Here is a 15,859-nt window from a genome sequence, read left to right as displayed (position 1 = left end):
AACTTCAGTGGCGTACCAATCACATGGTAGGTATTGTAGTGTTACTTTCTTTGTTTCTCCTTTTTCAGGGCCACTTGTTATGTATCTGAATGCTTCAGCATGCAGAGTGGCCTTGTGGTAACTCAAATAAACCTTGAGGAAGTTGTTTTCGTACGGGTATGTGTCTCGCGTTTTCCATACCAGGTGCACCGTGTTCCCTTGAAATCTCCCTTTCCTTTGGAACAGTGCCAGGTATATTATACATCGTGCTGTCTTTTCATCTATTTCCGTGGCAACGAAAGTTCGGGAAGCGCTCATGGCGTATGGGATCAATGAGCGGACGTAGCAGCTGTCTTCTGTTGTCTGCTTACCTATTTGAGTCATGTGCTGGTACCACATGTTGTTCGAGACGTGTGCTGAATCTTGTATGTAGTTGTCAATACCTTTATTATCTGAGTATGTGCTGCGTTTAACTCTATTTCCCTTCTGTGGAATTTTGCTAGTACCACCTGACGTAACACCTGTTGCAGCCGTGGGTGGGGGTATATTAGGTTTGGGTACAGCCAAAATACTGATAGCATAACTGTTCTGCCATACAGAGGCAGCCAAGAACCCGGTGATCGTTAAAATCCCTACCATCTTTATTACAGAGGCTAATCTCACCGGCATTTTGCTCTTACCTTGCTGCAATCCGGCAGCTAATTCTTGCGACGTTAAAGTTGCCCGCCTGAAAATTCTCAATATGCTTGTTATTAGTGTTAGTTGTTGTTTTCAAGCTCTCCCTAACAAGTAGTCGTTCAGTGCCGAGGCAAAGAGCTGTTCCCACCCCAATCTAAGCGATCTATCTCTTAGGACAGGCAAGTATGGGTGAAGATGGGGCATTGATTGTTCTATGGTCAAGAGAAATGCTGTGTAGTAGACACGTACCCTCCTCCTTTTCAGCTACTTTGGCCTTTTTATGTGATAGACAAATTGGTGTGATAGTTCTTCAGGGTAGTTATTGTCTGAGGGTAGCATCTACTCCTGGGCAGTGAACCTTGTTAGTTATCTGTTTTCTTAGCAGTACAATAATACACGGTACCTGCATGTGCGAGAGAAAAAAGAGAACATTCAAGTGTTTACATGTGTATATGTGCAAGATAATGTCCTTCAGTTGGGTTATTACTGCAGTGGGTAGGACGTCGATAGGCAGAGGGTTTAGAGCTCAACTGGCGGAAGTCTCTTTACTCTTTGATCATGTGACCATGGGGTGGGCGGTATGGGAATTACCCTTCTCTATTTCAGTAGTTGTCTCTGGGGAATCTGGGGGGTGGTAGGGTAGGGGGATGTTGGCTGTGGTAGAAGTCTCTTCCTCCGTGGGTGACGCTGTTGTTGTTCTTCCAATGGCCCTGTCGGTGACGCTAGGGCGGGTCTGGAGTTTGTAGATCTTTACGTCGTGTAGGTGATTCCAGGCACGTTTGTCCTGTAGCTTTACTGCTCTCGTTGATACTTCCTCTACCAGGTGGGGGCCAGTGAAGCGTGGGCTGTTCCACTTTCTGTTGAAATTGCGGAGTAGTACGTGGTCACCTTTAGCAATTTTGCACAGTTTTTCTTTTTCCAATTTTTTATCCGCGTCTTCTTGTTGATCACTCTTAGACCCGCCCCGCGTGCGCTCGAGCTGTTGAGACACAAACACTACACTACTAATCAAAGAAGACACATATTGGTACATTTCATCACCAAGAACGGTTGCAGTGTTTTCATAATCAGTGAATGCTCTTGATGTTGGCGTTAGAGGAAGGCGCATTTGACGTCCGGTCACCACCTCGTGAGGGGTGAGGTGGTGATCGGAGCCTGGTCTATTCCTTAGCTCAAATAGGGCTAGCGGAAGGCATTACAACCAACTCTTCTTTGTTGTTTGCTGTATTTTTGCAATTGCCTCCTTCAGTAGGCCATTCACGCGTTCGCATATACCGTTGGCCTGCGGGTGATATGCACATGCAAATTTATGCTTGATGTTCAGTAAGGATGTGATGTGCTGGAACATTTCATTGGCGAAATGCGGGCCATTATCTGACCGCAGTACCTCGCACACTCCCCACCTGGGGAAGACCTCCCTCACTAGAAATTTAGCTGCTCTGAATGCATCTGGGTGTGAGCAGGGCCCTGCCTCAATCCACCTGGAGAATGGGCATACTACTACAATCATATACCTATTTCCTTGACATACGTTGATCATATCAACATAGTCAATATGGATGTGTAGGAAGGGTCCCTCTAGCCGGGGTATAGTACCTTTTATCACCTTCAGCGTGTGACCGGCTGTGAACTGTTGACATGTGAGACAATTGCTGATAAAATTTGTCACATGGGAATTTAACTTGGGGCAGAACCAATCTTCCCTAATTCGTGCTGCAATAACTTCCTTGCCTGTGTGGGCTGGGTGGTGTAGTTGGCTCAGGGCGGTGTTCAATAGTGCCAATGGCATTACCATCTTTCCAGTGTTACCCTGGCGCCATAGTGCGTCAGTTGGTGACATTGTACATCCTCTTTTTACCCATGTTTCTTTTTCTGCCATTGGTGCAGCCGCTTGTAGCTCCATTATCTGTGTGGCTGGGAGATGGGTGTACCCTTCTCTTATCAACATCTCCTTAGCTATTCCCCTCCCTCTCCCTCTCTCTGACTCTGGGGAGTTCCATATCTCACCAAAATATGCAGCATACTTTGCATGTGCGTCTGCTGCTGCATTCCCTTTTGAGATATGATCTTCTCCATTAGTGTGTGCGGTACATTTGACTAAAGCTAATTCTTGGGGGTCATTTATTACTTCAATTAGTTCAGCCAACAAGAGAGCATGTTGCACTGGGGTGCCGTCAGCATTCCTAAACCCTCTTCTCCTCCATTTGGACAACCCTGAGTGGACAGTAGACGTGACATATGCGCTGTCAGAATATATAGTCACTCGTTTGTCAAAGCTTTCCTTCAACGCCAAGATCAGTGCAACTAATTCAGCTGCTTGAGCAGAGTAATGCTGTGGTAATTGTATGCATTTCATCGCCACACACACCGGTACCTCTATCATTTTTACCACTGCTGCCCCAGTTCTCCTTATCCCATCACTTTGGTCTATTGTTGATGACCCATCAATGAACAAGAGCTCACCTCCATCTAGTGCGTTCTCTTCAACCTTTCTAGTACATGAGTACATTTCGGTAGTCTGCGTACAATCATGTGCATAGTCTCCTTCCTCAATTACTTCTGCTATAAACCTTGCAGGGTTAACCGTGCTGCATCTAACAATTGATAGTTCTGGTCTAGATAAGATGATCTCATAACCTGACGCCCTCTGTGTGGTTAGTGTGGACTTAGGCTTGTTCAATATTGCAAATAGTGCATGTTCCACAAATAGTGTGGTTGGGCAAAGGCAGCTGCGGCAAGACCTTGTTCGCAAGGGAAGTGTCCTAACATCACAGGATCCAAGTGGCCACTGTAAAACGCTACTGGTTTGTAACCCATGCTTGTTTTTTGAGCCAACACTGCTTTCATTACTGCTGAGTCGCAATGTGAAAGCATAAAGAATTGTGTTCATAATCTGGGGTGGCCAGTACCGGAGCAGTTGATATTGCATCTTTCAGTTTATCAAAAGCCTCTTTCATTTCCATAGTCCACCCCAACATTTTCTCCCCTTTGTTAGCTTCTTTTAACGCCTCAAGTAGGGGTCCTATGTATGAGCTGTAATCAAACACCCATGCTCTACAGTAGTTGCACAGTCCCAGGAACTGCTGCAGTTTCCTCACTGTTTGGGGCAACGGCGTTTTTGAAATGGCCTGTGCTCTTTGTGGTGCAATCTTCCTTCCGTATTGGGATATGAGCTGACCAATGTAAAGTACCTGTTCCTGACAGTACTGTAACTTTTCCTTGTCTACCTTGTAACCCTTTTCAGCCAATATTGTCAGCATCTTCAATGAGTCCTCTCTGCATCTTCTTTCGTTTGTGCTGCAAATTATTATGTCATCAACATACTGCAACACTGTGCTTTCCACTTCAATGTTACCCAAGTCCATCTGTATTACTCTGTTGAAGATTGAGGGTGACTCGCAGTACCCTTGTGGCAATCTGGTGTGTTTCCACTTTGTGTTTCTGTAAGTGAAGCTTGGCAGATCTTGTGAGTCTGGGTGCAGGGGTATTGAGAAAAAGGCATTTTTGAGGTCTATCACTGTAAATCGTGTTGCCTCTGCTGGAATGCCGCACAATATTGTGGCCGGGTTTGCTGCTATGGGGTATTCTGCTTCCACTATGTTGTTCAAAGGCCTGAGGTCCTGTATGAAGCGCCAAGACCCCCCTTTAGCTTTGCGCACTGGGTATACAGCTGTGTTGCATGGTGATTCTGATGGTACCAATATGCCATTATTTATAAGGGTCGTTATTGTTTCATATATGCCCTCATCTGCCTCTTTTAATAGTGGGTACTGTTTCACTCTGGGGAGTATTGCACCCTTTTTCAATTTTATTCTTACTCCCCCTATGCTTTTTATGCACCCCACGTCATAGGGACTAGTAGTCCATAATGATGTGGGTACTTTTGCCATATCCTCCTCAAAGAAGGGAACTGGGGTGGATGTGGGTGCTTCAAGTGCCATTGCAATTTTCTGTGCCACTTGTTTGTACGTCACTCTTAGCCATATTTCTACACTCATCATAAACACCATTTCACCTTCTTCCTTTTCTTCTGAGAAGAGCTCCTCATCTGACACCTGGGTGAGTCTACATCCCTCTGCTAGTGCTATCACTGCCCTCCATGCTCTTCCTTCTCTGTCTTGGGCATGTACTGCAATGTAATCAGCGGTTGCTATAATGCTCTCTATGTTCACTGAAATCACCTTTCCTTCTGGTTCATTGGCTGGTGTTTCTGGTCTAAACTAATAGGCTGCTGGCCTCCTCCAGATCTTTCCTTCTATCCCTGGCATCCATGCAAATGCCATGTCTGTCCCGTACTGGAACAGTTCACCATCTACTGGCTCAGCCCTAATCACTGTCTGTCCACAGTATGCTTGCATAATTTGTCGTGCAGTGAGCATGTTAATTCCTGGAGTGGAGCAAATTATGCCGTCCTCCGTAAAGGAGATTGTCATATTCAACCTGCTCATTATGTCTCTCCCCAGTATATTTACTGGTGAGGCCCTAGAATATAAAAGTGGGACTGACATGTCATAATCCCCTATTGATAAGGGAATGTTATCAGTAAAGGGAACCAACCCCCTAGCCCCAGAGAATCCTTGGGTGTTCATGGCTTCAACTGACATCTTAAATTTACCTTCCCTTATGCAAGACCGGGTCGCCCCGGTGTCAACAAGGAATGATAATTTTTTGTCACCTATCGTTACCTCTATGCGTGGTTCCTCCGCACTATTAGGTGTTACTGACAGGATGGGACACACCAAGGCCGTCTGTGGGCTGTCCTATTGAGGGTATAATGATTGACCACTTCCTGTGTAAGGGTTGTGTCCCAGGAACGTCACCCTTCCCAGTTGTGTTTGCTGTAGTTGTGTATTGGTAGAGGTTATGTTATGGTCTTGGATTTGGGCAGGTTGCTGTGCTTGCTGTACTTGGGGTTGTTGTGCTATTGCTACCTGTTGTTGTGGCAGTGAATATGTCTGTGGCTGTTGTTGTGTTACTAGTTGTTGCTGTCCATTTCCCTGTTGCAATGTCTGCTGTTGCTGGATGCCCTGCTGTTCCTGTGTGGGCCCTTGTTGTCCCTGTTCACTCCATGATGGTGTGCCTGGTCTCACTCTACACGTGTGTGACATGTGCCCTACTAATCCACAAATCCAGCACACCGGTGGTTCCCTGTTCTGCCATGGAAAGCTTCCTGTGTTGTCCTGGTATACTGGTTGCCCGGTGGGTAGAAATTTCTAAGTCCTCCCACCTGCTGTTGTGTGTTATATCCATATCCTCTCCCTCTCATTATTCCTCCCCTTCCCCTGTTGTAATTATAATACCCAGCTCCTGGCGTTGAGTATCCTCCTCCCATGTTAGTCGTGTATGGTTGGAGTGGCGGCAGCTGTTGTGTTACAGTCTGTGATGATTGTATTTGGGAGGGATCTTGTGCAGCCACTACTTGTGTGGGGCTTTGAGTCATTGTTGCAGGTGTAGTTATTAGTGCGCCTTCCATCATGTATTTAGTAAGTTTTTTCTGTACTAATTTAGCCTCTTCCGTTTTTCTATCCTCTTCTTTTTGTTTCATTTTTTCTTGCCATGTCCTACAATGATGCACTATTGTCAGTTGTATTTCTGGCCATGCTTTTGCTTCCATCCCCACTACTTTCTTCAGTTGTTTCTGAACTGCTTCTGGGAGCCCTTGTACTAGTATATGGTAGAATATTGCTGGTGTCTTGTCCCATTGTTCTCTAGTTTCCATGCGCCACTTCTCTTGAATTTCCTGGATATAATCAACAGGATCTTCGTTCTCACGCATCTTGCGTGAGGTAATTGCTCCTATGTCTGATGTGTCTGGATACTGTACCCTCAGTGCCTGCCATAATGCATGTCTGCAGTTTGCGAATGGTGCCCCATCGTGTGATGTGTTTGTTATTGTGACCCCGGGGAAGCCCGCTCTCTTCCAGATGTCATCCGCTGCATCCCTTAATATTGATATTAGAAGGCCCTTTACATCCCCCACTGCCAATTTCTGTCCTGCGGTGTGTTTTTCCATTTCATATAACCATTTACCCACACCTCCACTTAATGATGGGAGCCTGCACTTTATATTTTCCTTGTCTGCATGCTTCCAGGGGACGTATTGTGGTCTAACCCCTCCCCTCTCCGGAAGTGGCATTAGGTTGTGTCCTGGTTGGCCCTTTGGGTCCCACACAATCGAATCCGTACACCCCTCCTCTTCTTCCCTGTCTTCTACGTCATCAAAGGGGTCCACATTGCTCGTAACTTTTTCTCCTCCGTCTCTTCCCTTTCTTTTATCATTTCCTTTATTTAATGTGGGCGTGTGTATTCGTTCTCCCTGCCTGCGTCCAGGGAGGTCTCTAGGCCTACCTGCATAGGGTGTCAGTTCGTGTGGGAAGGGCGCGAGTTTAGATTGGCATGTTGCACGTAATGAGCGTGAGGTAGTGGAGCATGTAGGACGGGATGGTGACGGTGTGGCTGCACGTGTCTGCCTTTCCGCTATTCCTTGCTCTTCCTCCTCACTTCCCTCCAGTTCTTCCTTTCTCCTGCAGATCCATGGTGATTCTCCATTTATCCGGGTGATGTATAATTTATCTAAGCTTTCCCTTTCACTGTCTCTCCCTTCCTTCTCTATCCCTTCTCCTTCCTCACTGCAAAAGTCCTCCATTAATGGCAACCCCCAATCTGTCTTTTTCCCCCTAATCGTTACTGTTTTTAAGTCTACTAGATCCGTTCCTCCATTGTCTTCTTTGCCAATTGCTCCCCTTTGTGCTGATGTTGTTGCTACTTCTGTGTCTCTGTATACGTACCTGCTTACTTCACTCCCCCCTCTCCTTTCTTCTCTTTCCCCTTCAATTTTCTCCACTATATCTCTACCAATTTCCTCTCTTTTCTTTTTCAATTCCTCCATTACTTCAATACTCATCTTTTCCATTATCCTTTCTTCTTCTTTCTTCCTTTCCCATTTCGCTCTTTCCCGCTCTAATATACCCTCTATCATCCTTCCTTCTTCGTATTTCCTTGTCGTTTCTGATAGTAATCTCCTTCTCCATAGTTCCATTTCCTTTTCTTTCTCTTCTTCTTCCCTTTTCTTGTCACGCAGTGCTGCTCTGGATACCCTCTCTGCTACTGCCTTCACCCTTTCTGCTTCTCTCTTTTTCTCCTCAGTTCGTTCCCTCATTTTGTCCAACTCATCCTTGCTTTCTTTCCTTTTCCGTGCTCTCTCTCTTTCCTCTCTCTCGAGTTGCTTGATCAGTGTATTCTGCTCATCCCTTAATTCTGCTAACCGTTCTTCCAAAATCTCTTCCTTCTGTCGTAACAGCTCTTCCCCCTTTCTTTTCCCCGCTTCCCCTTTCCTTTCACTCTTCCTGGTGTTGTCCTCGTTCATTTTCCTTACTACCTCCTCCTCTTCTTCTGTTAATGAACCTCTTAATTTTAATAATACCTGCGCAGCTACCCACTCATCCTGTCCTATTCCTGCGATCTGTTCCTCGCCAATCCCCCCTTCCCCTGCGGGCATTTTCGTGCGAGCTGATCCCGTCGTGCAACTCTGCTCCCTTCCTGTGTGGCTACCTTTGGCTGTATATGGTGGCAGGCTGTATGCCGGGTTCGAGTACCCCTCAGCCCCCTTAATTGAACCATGTCTCATAGTTCTGTTAAAGGATATAACCCCCTTCCTCCTTTTTCACTACCTTCGCCAGGGGTATATCGCCGTTCTGTTCCTTTTTTATTTCCTTTTCGCTTATGTTGTTACTCTTCTCTCCTCCCTCTTCTCCGTTCCCCGTGTTTTGTGTGCCTTCACTCTCTTTCTCCCCATTCTCTCCTTCCTCCTTAATCTTCTCTTCCTCCGTTGTCCCCCCATAATAAACATTCCGTTTGGTCCTGGTCGGGACCCTTGGAACATCCTCCATAAGTTAAACACCTCCACGTGGTGCGTCAACTTCTTCCCCTTGTATGTGTTATGCAGATGGTTTAATAGTGAATGTTGGGTATATGGATCGAAGCTACCATTAGGCGGCCATGGTGTCGTCATTTTGTTGTCCGTCCCCTGTGTCCATTCTATGCTATACTTGATCAGTTTCTCCCTATGGGGTGACAGTGTTTTACATATGTGCTGTAGCGGGGTAGTGAGGGTGTTCCCCAACCCTCCCGATCCTGCCCCGTATGACATAGTAGCGCTTCACTTGTTATCCTTCCCCTATTTGGTAGTGGTTATCTTACTAACAGTTTACACTATACAGCCTCATATCTTTACCTGGTCCCGTAAGTTTGGGGACTTGCGATAGTCCGCTAAGGAAAATTAGTAAAATATAGCATTTACATTTGTATATTCTTTTCTTTCTTTTCTTCTTTTATCAAACACCTTTATGGCCCCCTGCGGCCGAGGCGCACGTAACCCCCTGCGGCTGCGTGCCCCTTGTGACGTTCTTATACAGCCGTCCCACTTTCGCTTGCTCCTCCTCCTTTTTCTACACTTGCCGTGGCCGGCGTTCTCCGTGCGCAGCCACGTCCCCCTTTTCACCTTCCCCCGATCAACTCATTACCGTTTACCTCCGTTTCCACTCCCTTACCACAACTCTCTTCCCCACCACTCTCAAAAATAAAGATGCCTTGTGCTCGAGACATCCTATGAAAGCCCTACTGGTGACGTCACCGATCTCTTCAAACTACTGGTAAGTTCTTCATATGTTTTTAAAAGGTCAAAATACACTTGCAATCTACCCCTGTTAACCCCACAGCTGTCTTCCTGTCACGCCTGGAACAAGGTAATCAACAATATAATCGGATTGCGCACGCTGCGTCGCCTCGCGTGTGATACGCCCCTCGAAAGGAGTGCTTAACCAGCCATTTATCTTCCGTATTGGGAAACCAGCTAGCTACCGCCTACAGGGAAACGTCATCTATCTATTGAGTTTCTTGCCCGATCAATAGGGATCCTCATCTACTCATTGATCAGTAATTACCAAATCGTAGGAAACCGCACACACACACCCTTACACGTGGTCGCGACCTAGGCCAATCAGTGTCTACGATCGGCCGCACGTGATGTTTTTGTGCTCCGCCCCCTTCTCTCCTGTAACGTAACGGCTTGCTCTCGCACTTGTCCGGCTACCATTCATTTCATCGCCAACACTAATTTATGAAACCTTCGCCGCGCACCTGTGCAACACCTCCCGCCTCCCGTATTCAATTCCTCCCCCCTCCCTCACAATTTCACATTGCTTGTTGTGCGTGGCATACTCACCAAGTTCTCTTGATGCAGGGCCGCTCGACTGCGTGCACCCCTCCAAGCGGCTCGCCACCTCCCCTCGTCTGGACCACGTCTGGACACTCGCCAACCGCGGGCGGGATACTTCTCAACCGGCTCCCAAAGGCCAATATACGGATTGCGCTGTCCGGTCTTCTCGCAGTTCTGCGATGGTCCTGTAGTCCTCAAAAGGGGGCAGCGGCAGAGGGGGCCGCGCCGCCGGGCCTCCTCGCAACGGGAGTACTCGGAAAAATAAAATAAAAGCAGACCTCAAACAGATCTCAGCAGTGCCTCCAACTTGTCGGGGGGAAATTCTCCCGGGGTCGGCTGGGCCGTCCGCGGACCTCCGGGCAGGGAGGCCCCAACTCCTCCCGTATATCCCAAAAAATTGAGTATGAGACACACGCAAGAAGCAAGGTGATTCTGCTGTTTATTAAACAAAACGGCAGGGATGGGTCAAGGATCGTACACGTCCGTCCTGACACTCTCTCCCAATCGTGGGGCTCGCAAGCCCTTTTTACCTTAGTATGACGCGCTACTTGCGTCACCTGGGAAAGTTAACAAAAAACCTATCGCCACTCGGGATTGACTCCTCGAGTGGTAGGGTTAGTATAGCATACGTATAGAGAGCGTTATTAGTGGTCGAGGGTTAGTCAGGTGGTATACATGGGTTGTCCCTTCAATTTGATACATGAAAATTGTTACATGAAGACCCCTGAGGATTGGTCAATGTTAATGGCGTCAGTGATAAGAGCCCCATGTTCTGATTGGTCCACTCGCGAGCCCCCCAGTCAGGGACCATCGCTGTTCCCAGCTTCCGGTGCACCTGCCATTTGCAACAATGTATCACTATGGGTATGTGCAGACAATGTGAGGATTTATTCATATGCTGGAAGGCAGAGTACTCCCACCGCCGCAGATGTCCATTGAGTCGCTTAATTGTATCTGCCTGTGTCTTGAAACGTGGGATCCAGGCGCCTCCCTCCTCCTGAGCCTGGCACCCTGTCAGGTTCGGCTTGGTCACATGAGGTGAGACCGTGGTTGAGGCAGAATTCTGCACAATTAATATTGCATTTTCCACTGTGTGCCTGGCTTAATTTGCAGGTGTGACCTTGGCGTCGGCTTGCGGCATGCGACTTTGCAACATTGTGCCCTTGACTGTCTGCTCTCGCCTGGCTCATTCTGCAGGGTCAGCAACTGTACTCTTGCTCATTCAATGTTCATGGAAGCTCTTGCTTGTGGCCTACTTGGGCCTGGTGCATAGGTGGAGCCGTTTGATACACAGGCGCTTTAGGTTATGGTATCATATTGCTTTATCCCCAGTATCGTGTCTTCGTTATATTTCTCATTATGATGCATGGGTTTAGGAGAAGCGTGAGCAAGCCTTTTTAGATGAGTTCATTGTGCGTCTTGCGTTTCTGCATTTTGAAAAGCCTATGTGAAAAATAATAAAGATGCGTGTCAGTGGGTGTGTCCGTCACCTACGTCATAGCACTGAGTATGTTCTTCGTGTGGATTGGTGTGGGAGTGTCCAGTGTGCATGTTTGCACGGGTGTGCTGACCGTTGGCTAGGTCGTCATGGCATCTCTAATGATGTGTTGATTTTGTGTTGGATGGTTCAGTCGAGTCCATCCATGCCTCAGGTGTCGGCATGGGCAGGGCAGGCTGGTGGGCAGGCGGGTGGGCACGCGGGTGGGCACATCCGTATGTTCCTGTACCAGGGTATTTGGTCGTCTGGTAGATGGGAAAACTCCTCTCGTGGCGGGTGCCTGGGCCGAGATCCTCTGCGCCAGGGGTGTGAGGGGATTGGTGGGAGCCTTTTGTTCCATTCTCCCACTTCAGGTAGGTGATGGATAGAGTGGAGAGCCTGGTCACTGGGAAAAGACTGAAGCACAGATTTCTGAGAAGTGGTTGGACAAAGAATGTTAAAGTCACCTAAAAGAATGAGGTGATATTTAGTGCAAAGAGAATCAAGGAGTTGCCCAAGTTCATCAAAGAATGGTCCAGTGGGACCAGGAGGGTGATAGATGGACACAATGTGACCCGAGTGGGGCAGAGAAATAGGAGAGATGGTGAATTCAAGAGAAGTAGGAGAGGACGTGGCATTGGAGATATGTGAGGTGTTGAGGCATGAAGAAAGTAGGTGTCCAAAGCTTCCATCTCTCCCAATCAGACGAGGAGGGTGAATGAAGGATAGTTTGGAGTCATGCAGGGTTGCCAGAGTGGCAGTGTGTTAGGGAGAATTCTCCAGAATGGCTAATTCCCCTTACCTACTAAGTCCCTCAGCAACTTTGCTGGATTTCTGGGATTTATTTATTTCACCTGGTAAGAGTGTGAGCCTCTTTTCACCACTCTTACATGTGTTTTGGTGTGTGTGTTTAACATTTTTGTGTTTATAGACTGCGGAGCCTCACGTACTCCATAAGCATCATCTTTTTACTGTGTGTGTTACACAGCACCTTCAGTGCAGTGACACAGGGTTGTCTTTTTAGACTTCCCAACTGCAACTCCATTTTCTCGGACTGACTACTGTCTCCCACAGCATGTAAAGTTACCATTCACTTTATTAGTCTCTTTTAAAACTCACAGACCCAGTACAAACTATCTTACATAGAGTTCTGGAAAGGGTTAATAGTCATGCCTTTTTGTCTGTTTCTCATGGAACATTGTTTCGTTCCCTTTTCATTAAGACTTGGCTGGTGGAAGTGGTAACTACCCTATTTTTCCTACCGCGGTTATATTACATAGCCCTGGTATTGTTTTAGGCTATCTTGGTAGCCTCGAACGTAAACCCCCTGGACCATATATGTTTTTATACGGGTCCGGCTGGGTTTATTCGCCATTTCTTTTTGTAAAAGTCCTTCTCGTGTTTTACTCTGCGCACCATACCAGGTTTGGTTCCTTTGTTCGCCGATCTTTCTCGGGCTTCTGCACAGAAGCCCTCCTTAAGTGCCTGAATGTCTGGGGTGGACAGGATGTGAGGGAGGGGTTTAGGACTCCCTGCACAGGATCTCCTTGGAGACCCATGTTGCACTGTGATCTGATTGGCTGTGGTGACTGTCCCGGCAGGACAGCCACCCTGCTGTGTGATTGACAGCCAGGCTGTGTGAATGGGGGAAAACTGCATAAAAATCAGGTCTCTGGGGCTGGAAAGGCAGAGTCACCACTGGATCGAGAGAACCGAAGAGAAGCTAACAGAAGAGGACCTCTACCACGACTGAACCTCCCGGTGAAGCCCTGCTGTGGGTCCGAATCTTCAACTTCGACGACAGGGAAGATCTATAAGGAATCTTCTCTCCTTGAGCTGGTGGGAACAACCAGTTTACCAAACTGCTCGTCAGGCCTCCCTTCTCTGGTCAAATTTGCTGTACAGAGCTACAGTGAACCGGATAGCCAGAAGGAACAGACCCTGCTGGCGTTTTAAGGAGCGCACATTTTTTTTGTCGCTTTGCTCTGCTGCTGGTTTCTTCCCTGGGCAGTGCAGGACCCTCCAGTCTTCCTCCTTCTTGTCAGTCTGACAGTCGCTTCTGCCTCAGCTAGAGCATTCTTCTGCTTTAAAGGTACTGTTCTAACCCGGTTGTTAATTTCGTCCAGCCGCGGTGAAACTGTGTGAAATCTTTCGCCAATCCGAGGGCTTGTCCTTCTTCATTCTTTAAAGTAACTTTTTGTCTGACCAACTTCGTTCTGAACTCTTGGCAAAGACTTAACCGCAAACTACTCTGGACTGTGTGATCGTCTGCAAAGACTTTGGTCCATTGACTTTGGGCCAGGCCCCTTTAAATTGATTTCCTCACTGTAGTTCCTTTTTCTAGATTGCCCTGCTTACTTACTTGTTGGCACTGCTCAATTTCTGTCTAACTTTGTCTTTCCCTCCCTTTTGAATTACTGGAGTGCCATTTTGCTCACACTTCATTTTGAGCCTAACTTGTCCAGAATCTATTGGGTGCGGTGTAGTGTATTAGTAACGTGATTTTCTACTGCTTAATAATAGTGAAATGTTTAATAACTGATGTGTAAATAAATGTATATTCTTTTACTCAGAAACCTTGACTCATTGTTTGTTTGAATCATAGTAATTGCTGTCCTTTGTGTAACTATTGATACTGCTCACTTCACTCGTTGTGTGTGGTGTTCCCAAAGGGTACTGCATATAATTCTGCCTAACACAGTGTCAGATGGAGAAATCCAGGTTTCAGTGATATGAAGAAGATCTACGTGAGGAGAGCTGGCTTGAACGTAGTCAGTGATAAAGGAAGTTCTGCTGCATAAAGACTGAGTATTCCAGAGTGAAATGTTCAGTTGATGCAGTAAGGAAGAGTTGTGAATTTGGGTCTCAAAGTTGCCTTATGCAGCCAATAAACACTAGCTTACAGAATAATGGAGTCATGTAGAAGGTTTCACCTAATGTGCTGCTGCTCTTGGGGTGAATCAGGGTGATTTACAGATAAAATGGTTGAAAGAAGTGGGAGGAGTTGCTTAATGATGTGCCTCATTGGGGTCTTCTGGGTGGAGTAATAAAATGAAACGCAACAGGCTTCCTCACTGATAGCAGAAGGAGGCACTGGAGGGAATCGCTGATGCTAACACTGGGACTGAAAGCTGCATTTACCAAGGTCAGATTGTGTGCAACCACACAGGAAATAAGCTTCAACAGGACACAGGTCCTGATGAAGGAACAGCTCAGGCACAGCTTTTGATCCAGCAATAAATGAGTCGAGAAGCATTCTGCTTTTGCTTCCCTAACTCATTTCCCTTCTATAACCTTCTCCATCTCCTGTTTCCATTGTCTTCCATGCATAGCCTATCCTTCTAACTATGAACATATTATTGTACCCTACCACTGTATCATAAATGCAAACATACCCCATTACACTGGGGGATGCTAGCCAAGTCCTGGTTTTAAGTTTTCATTCTGGGACTTGGAGTCCCAGATTATAAAGCCAGTACTACAAGAAAGAAAATGCAACATTAAAACCACGACTTGACTAGCATCACCTGATTAGAATGCAACATGTAGGATGCATCCCCCTGTTCTATAGTGCTGAATTCCTTCACAGTTATGTCTGCGCTATATATAACCCAGCAAAACAAATACATACAGACCCGCAATCAGTGACAACACTGTACCAATTTGAATAGTCGGTGCAGAAATTTCCTCTTTTTTCACTTACAATAATAACTTGTTATTTATATAGCGTGTTTTACCAAAGTGCTTTACGTAGAACATTTTTATAAACAATAATTATCACCCAATCGAAATTGGTACTCATTTAATTGACCTCAGAAGGATGAATGACTGAGTCACCCTTGGCAGGAATCAAACCTACGACCTGCAGACCACAGATTGCAGCAAGGAGCGTTTAACCCACTGAGCTATCTTACCGGCAAAAAAGTGCTTGCATAGTGAGGCTGGCACGGGTAATATGAAAGAATGGATCATGTCAATATCTTAACTGTGCAGGAATATGTTTTAGGGAACCCTTAATTCATGCACTTTAAATGCTCTAAACCTTCATTACCGGATATAATGAGCAGTACTCTTCGTCCAGTTTTTTCCACGACAAATAAGGACACAACTGCAAAGAGAAGAAGGATCCCAGCTACAATAAGAGCTGCCAAGCTACTGTCCTAGAGATCCAAAAAGAGAGAGCAAATCAATTTACAGAGCAAACATCCATGTGCTGTTTCAATCACCTTCCCACCTGAAGAGACACTACTGCTTTACCTCGAAATTGGAATCAGCAAAGATGATTTCGGAATAAAAGATGACTGCGCAAATCCCAGTGAGCTGCTGAAAAATTCTCAATGAACTACCAAGAATTAATGGCTTGTAAATAGTAGGATCCTTCAAGTCCGTCAGGTAGCTAGTGTTTTCCTGGTGAAATAAGACGAAAACAGAGGTAATGATAATCCTAATACAAGGCAGGTAACAGAAAGGGCTTTTGTAAGGATAATGCAGTTTACTGCAAACCATCC

At 46.4% G+C, this 15,859-nt stretch overlaps 1 protein-coding gene across 2 annotated transcripts in view; it reads right to left on the bottom strand.

Annotated features, from left to right (window-relative positions):
- The window catches only part of LOC138473546 (solute carrier family 2, facilitated glucose transporter member 8-like), a 251,640-nt gene that overhangs the window by 60,448 nt on the left and 175,333 nt on the right, over positions 1-15,859 (bottom strand). For both annotated transcript variants that reach the window (XM_069612146.1, XM_069612145.1), the window contains 2 exons: positions 15,609-15,758; positions 15,403-15,511 (listed from right to left, as the gene is read on the bottom strand). In XM_069612146.1, the coding sequence (XP_069468247.1) occupies positions 15,403-15,511; positions 15,609-15,758 (259 nt within the window). The remainder of the gene's footprint in view (positions 1-15,402; positions 15,512-15,608; positions 15,759-15,859) is intronic.

The sequence above is a fragment of the Ambystoma mexicanum genome, chromosome 8 (assembly GCF_040938575.1).
Source record: "Ambystoma mexicanum isolate Mex_15411 chromosome 8, UKY_AmexF1_1, whole genome shotgun sequence".
Lineage (NCBI taxonomy): Eukaryota > Metazoa > Chordata > Amphibia > Caudata > Ambystomatidae > Ambystoma > Ambystoma mexicanum.
This window is presented reverse-complemented; position numbering and strand designations above follow the sequence as displayed.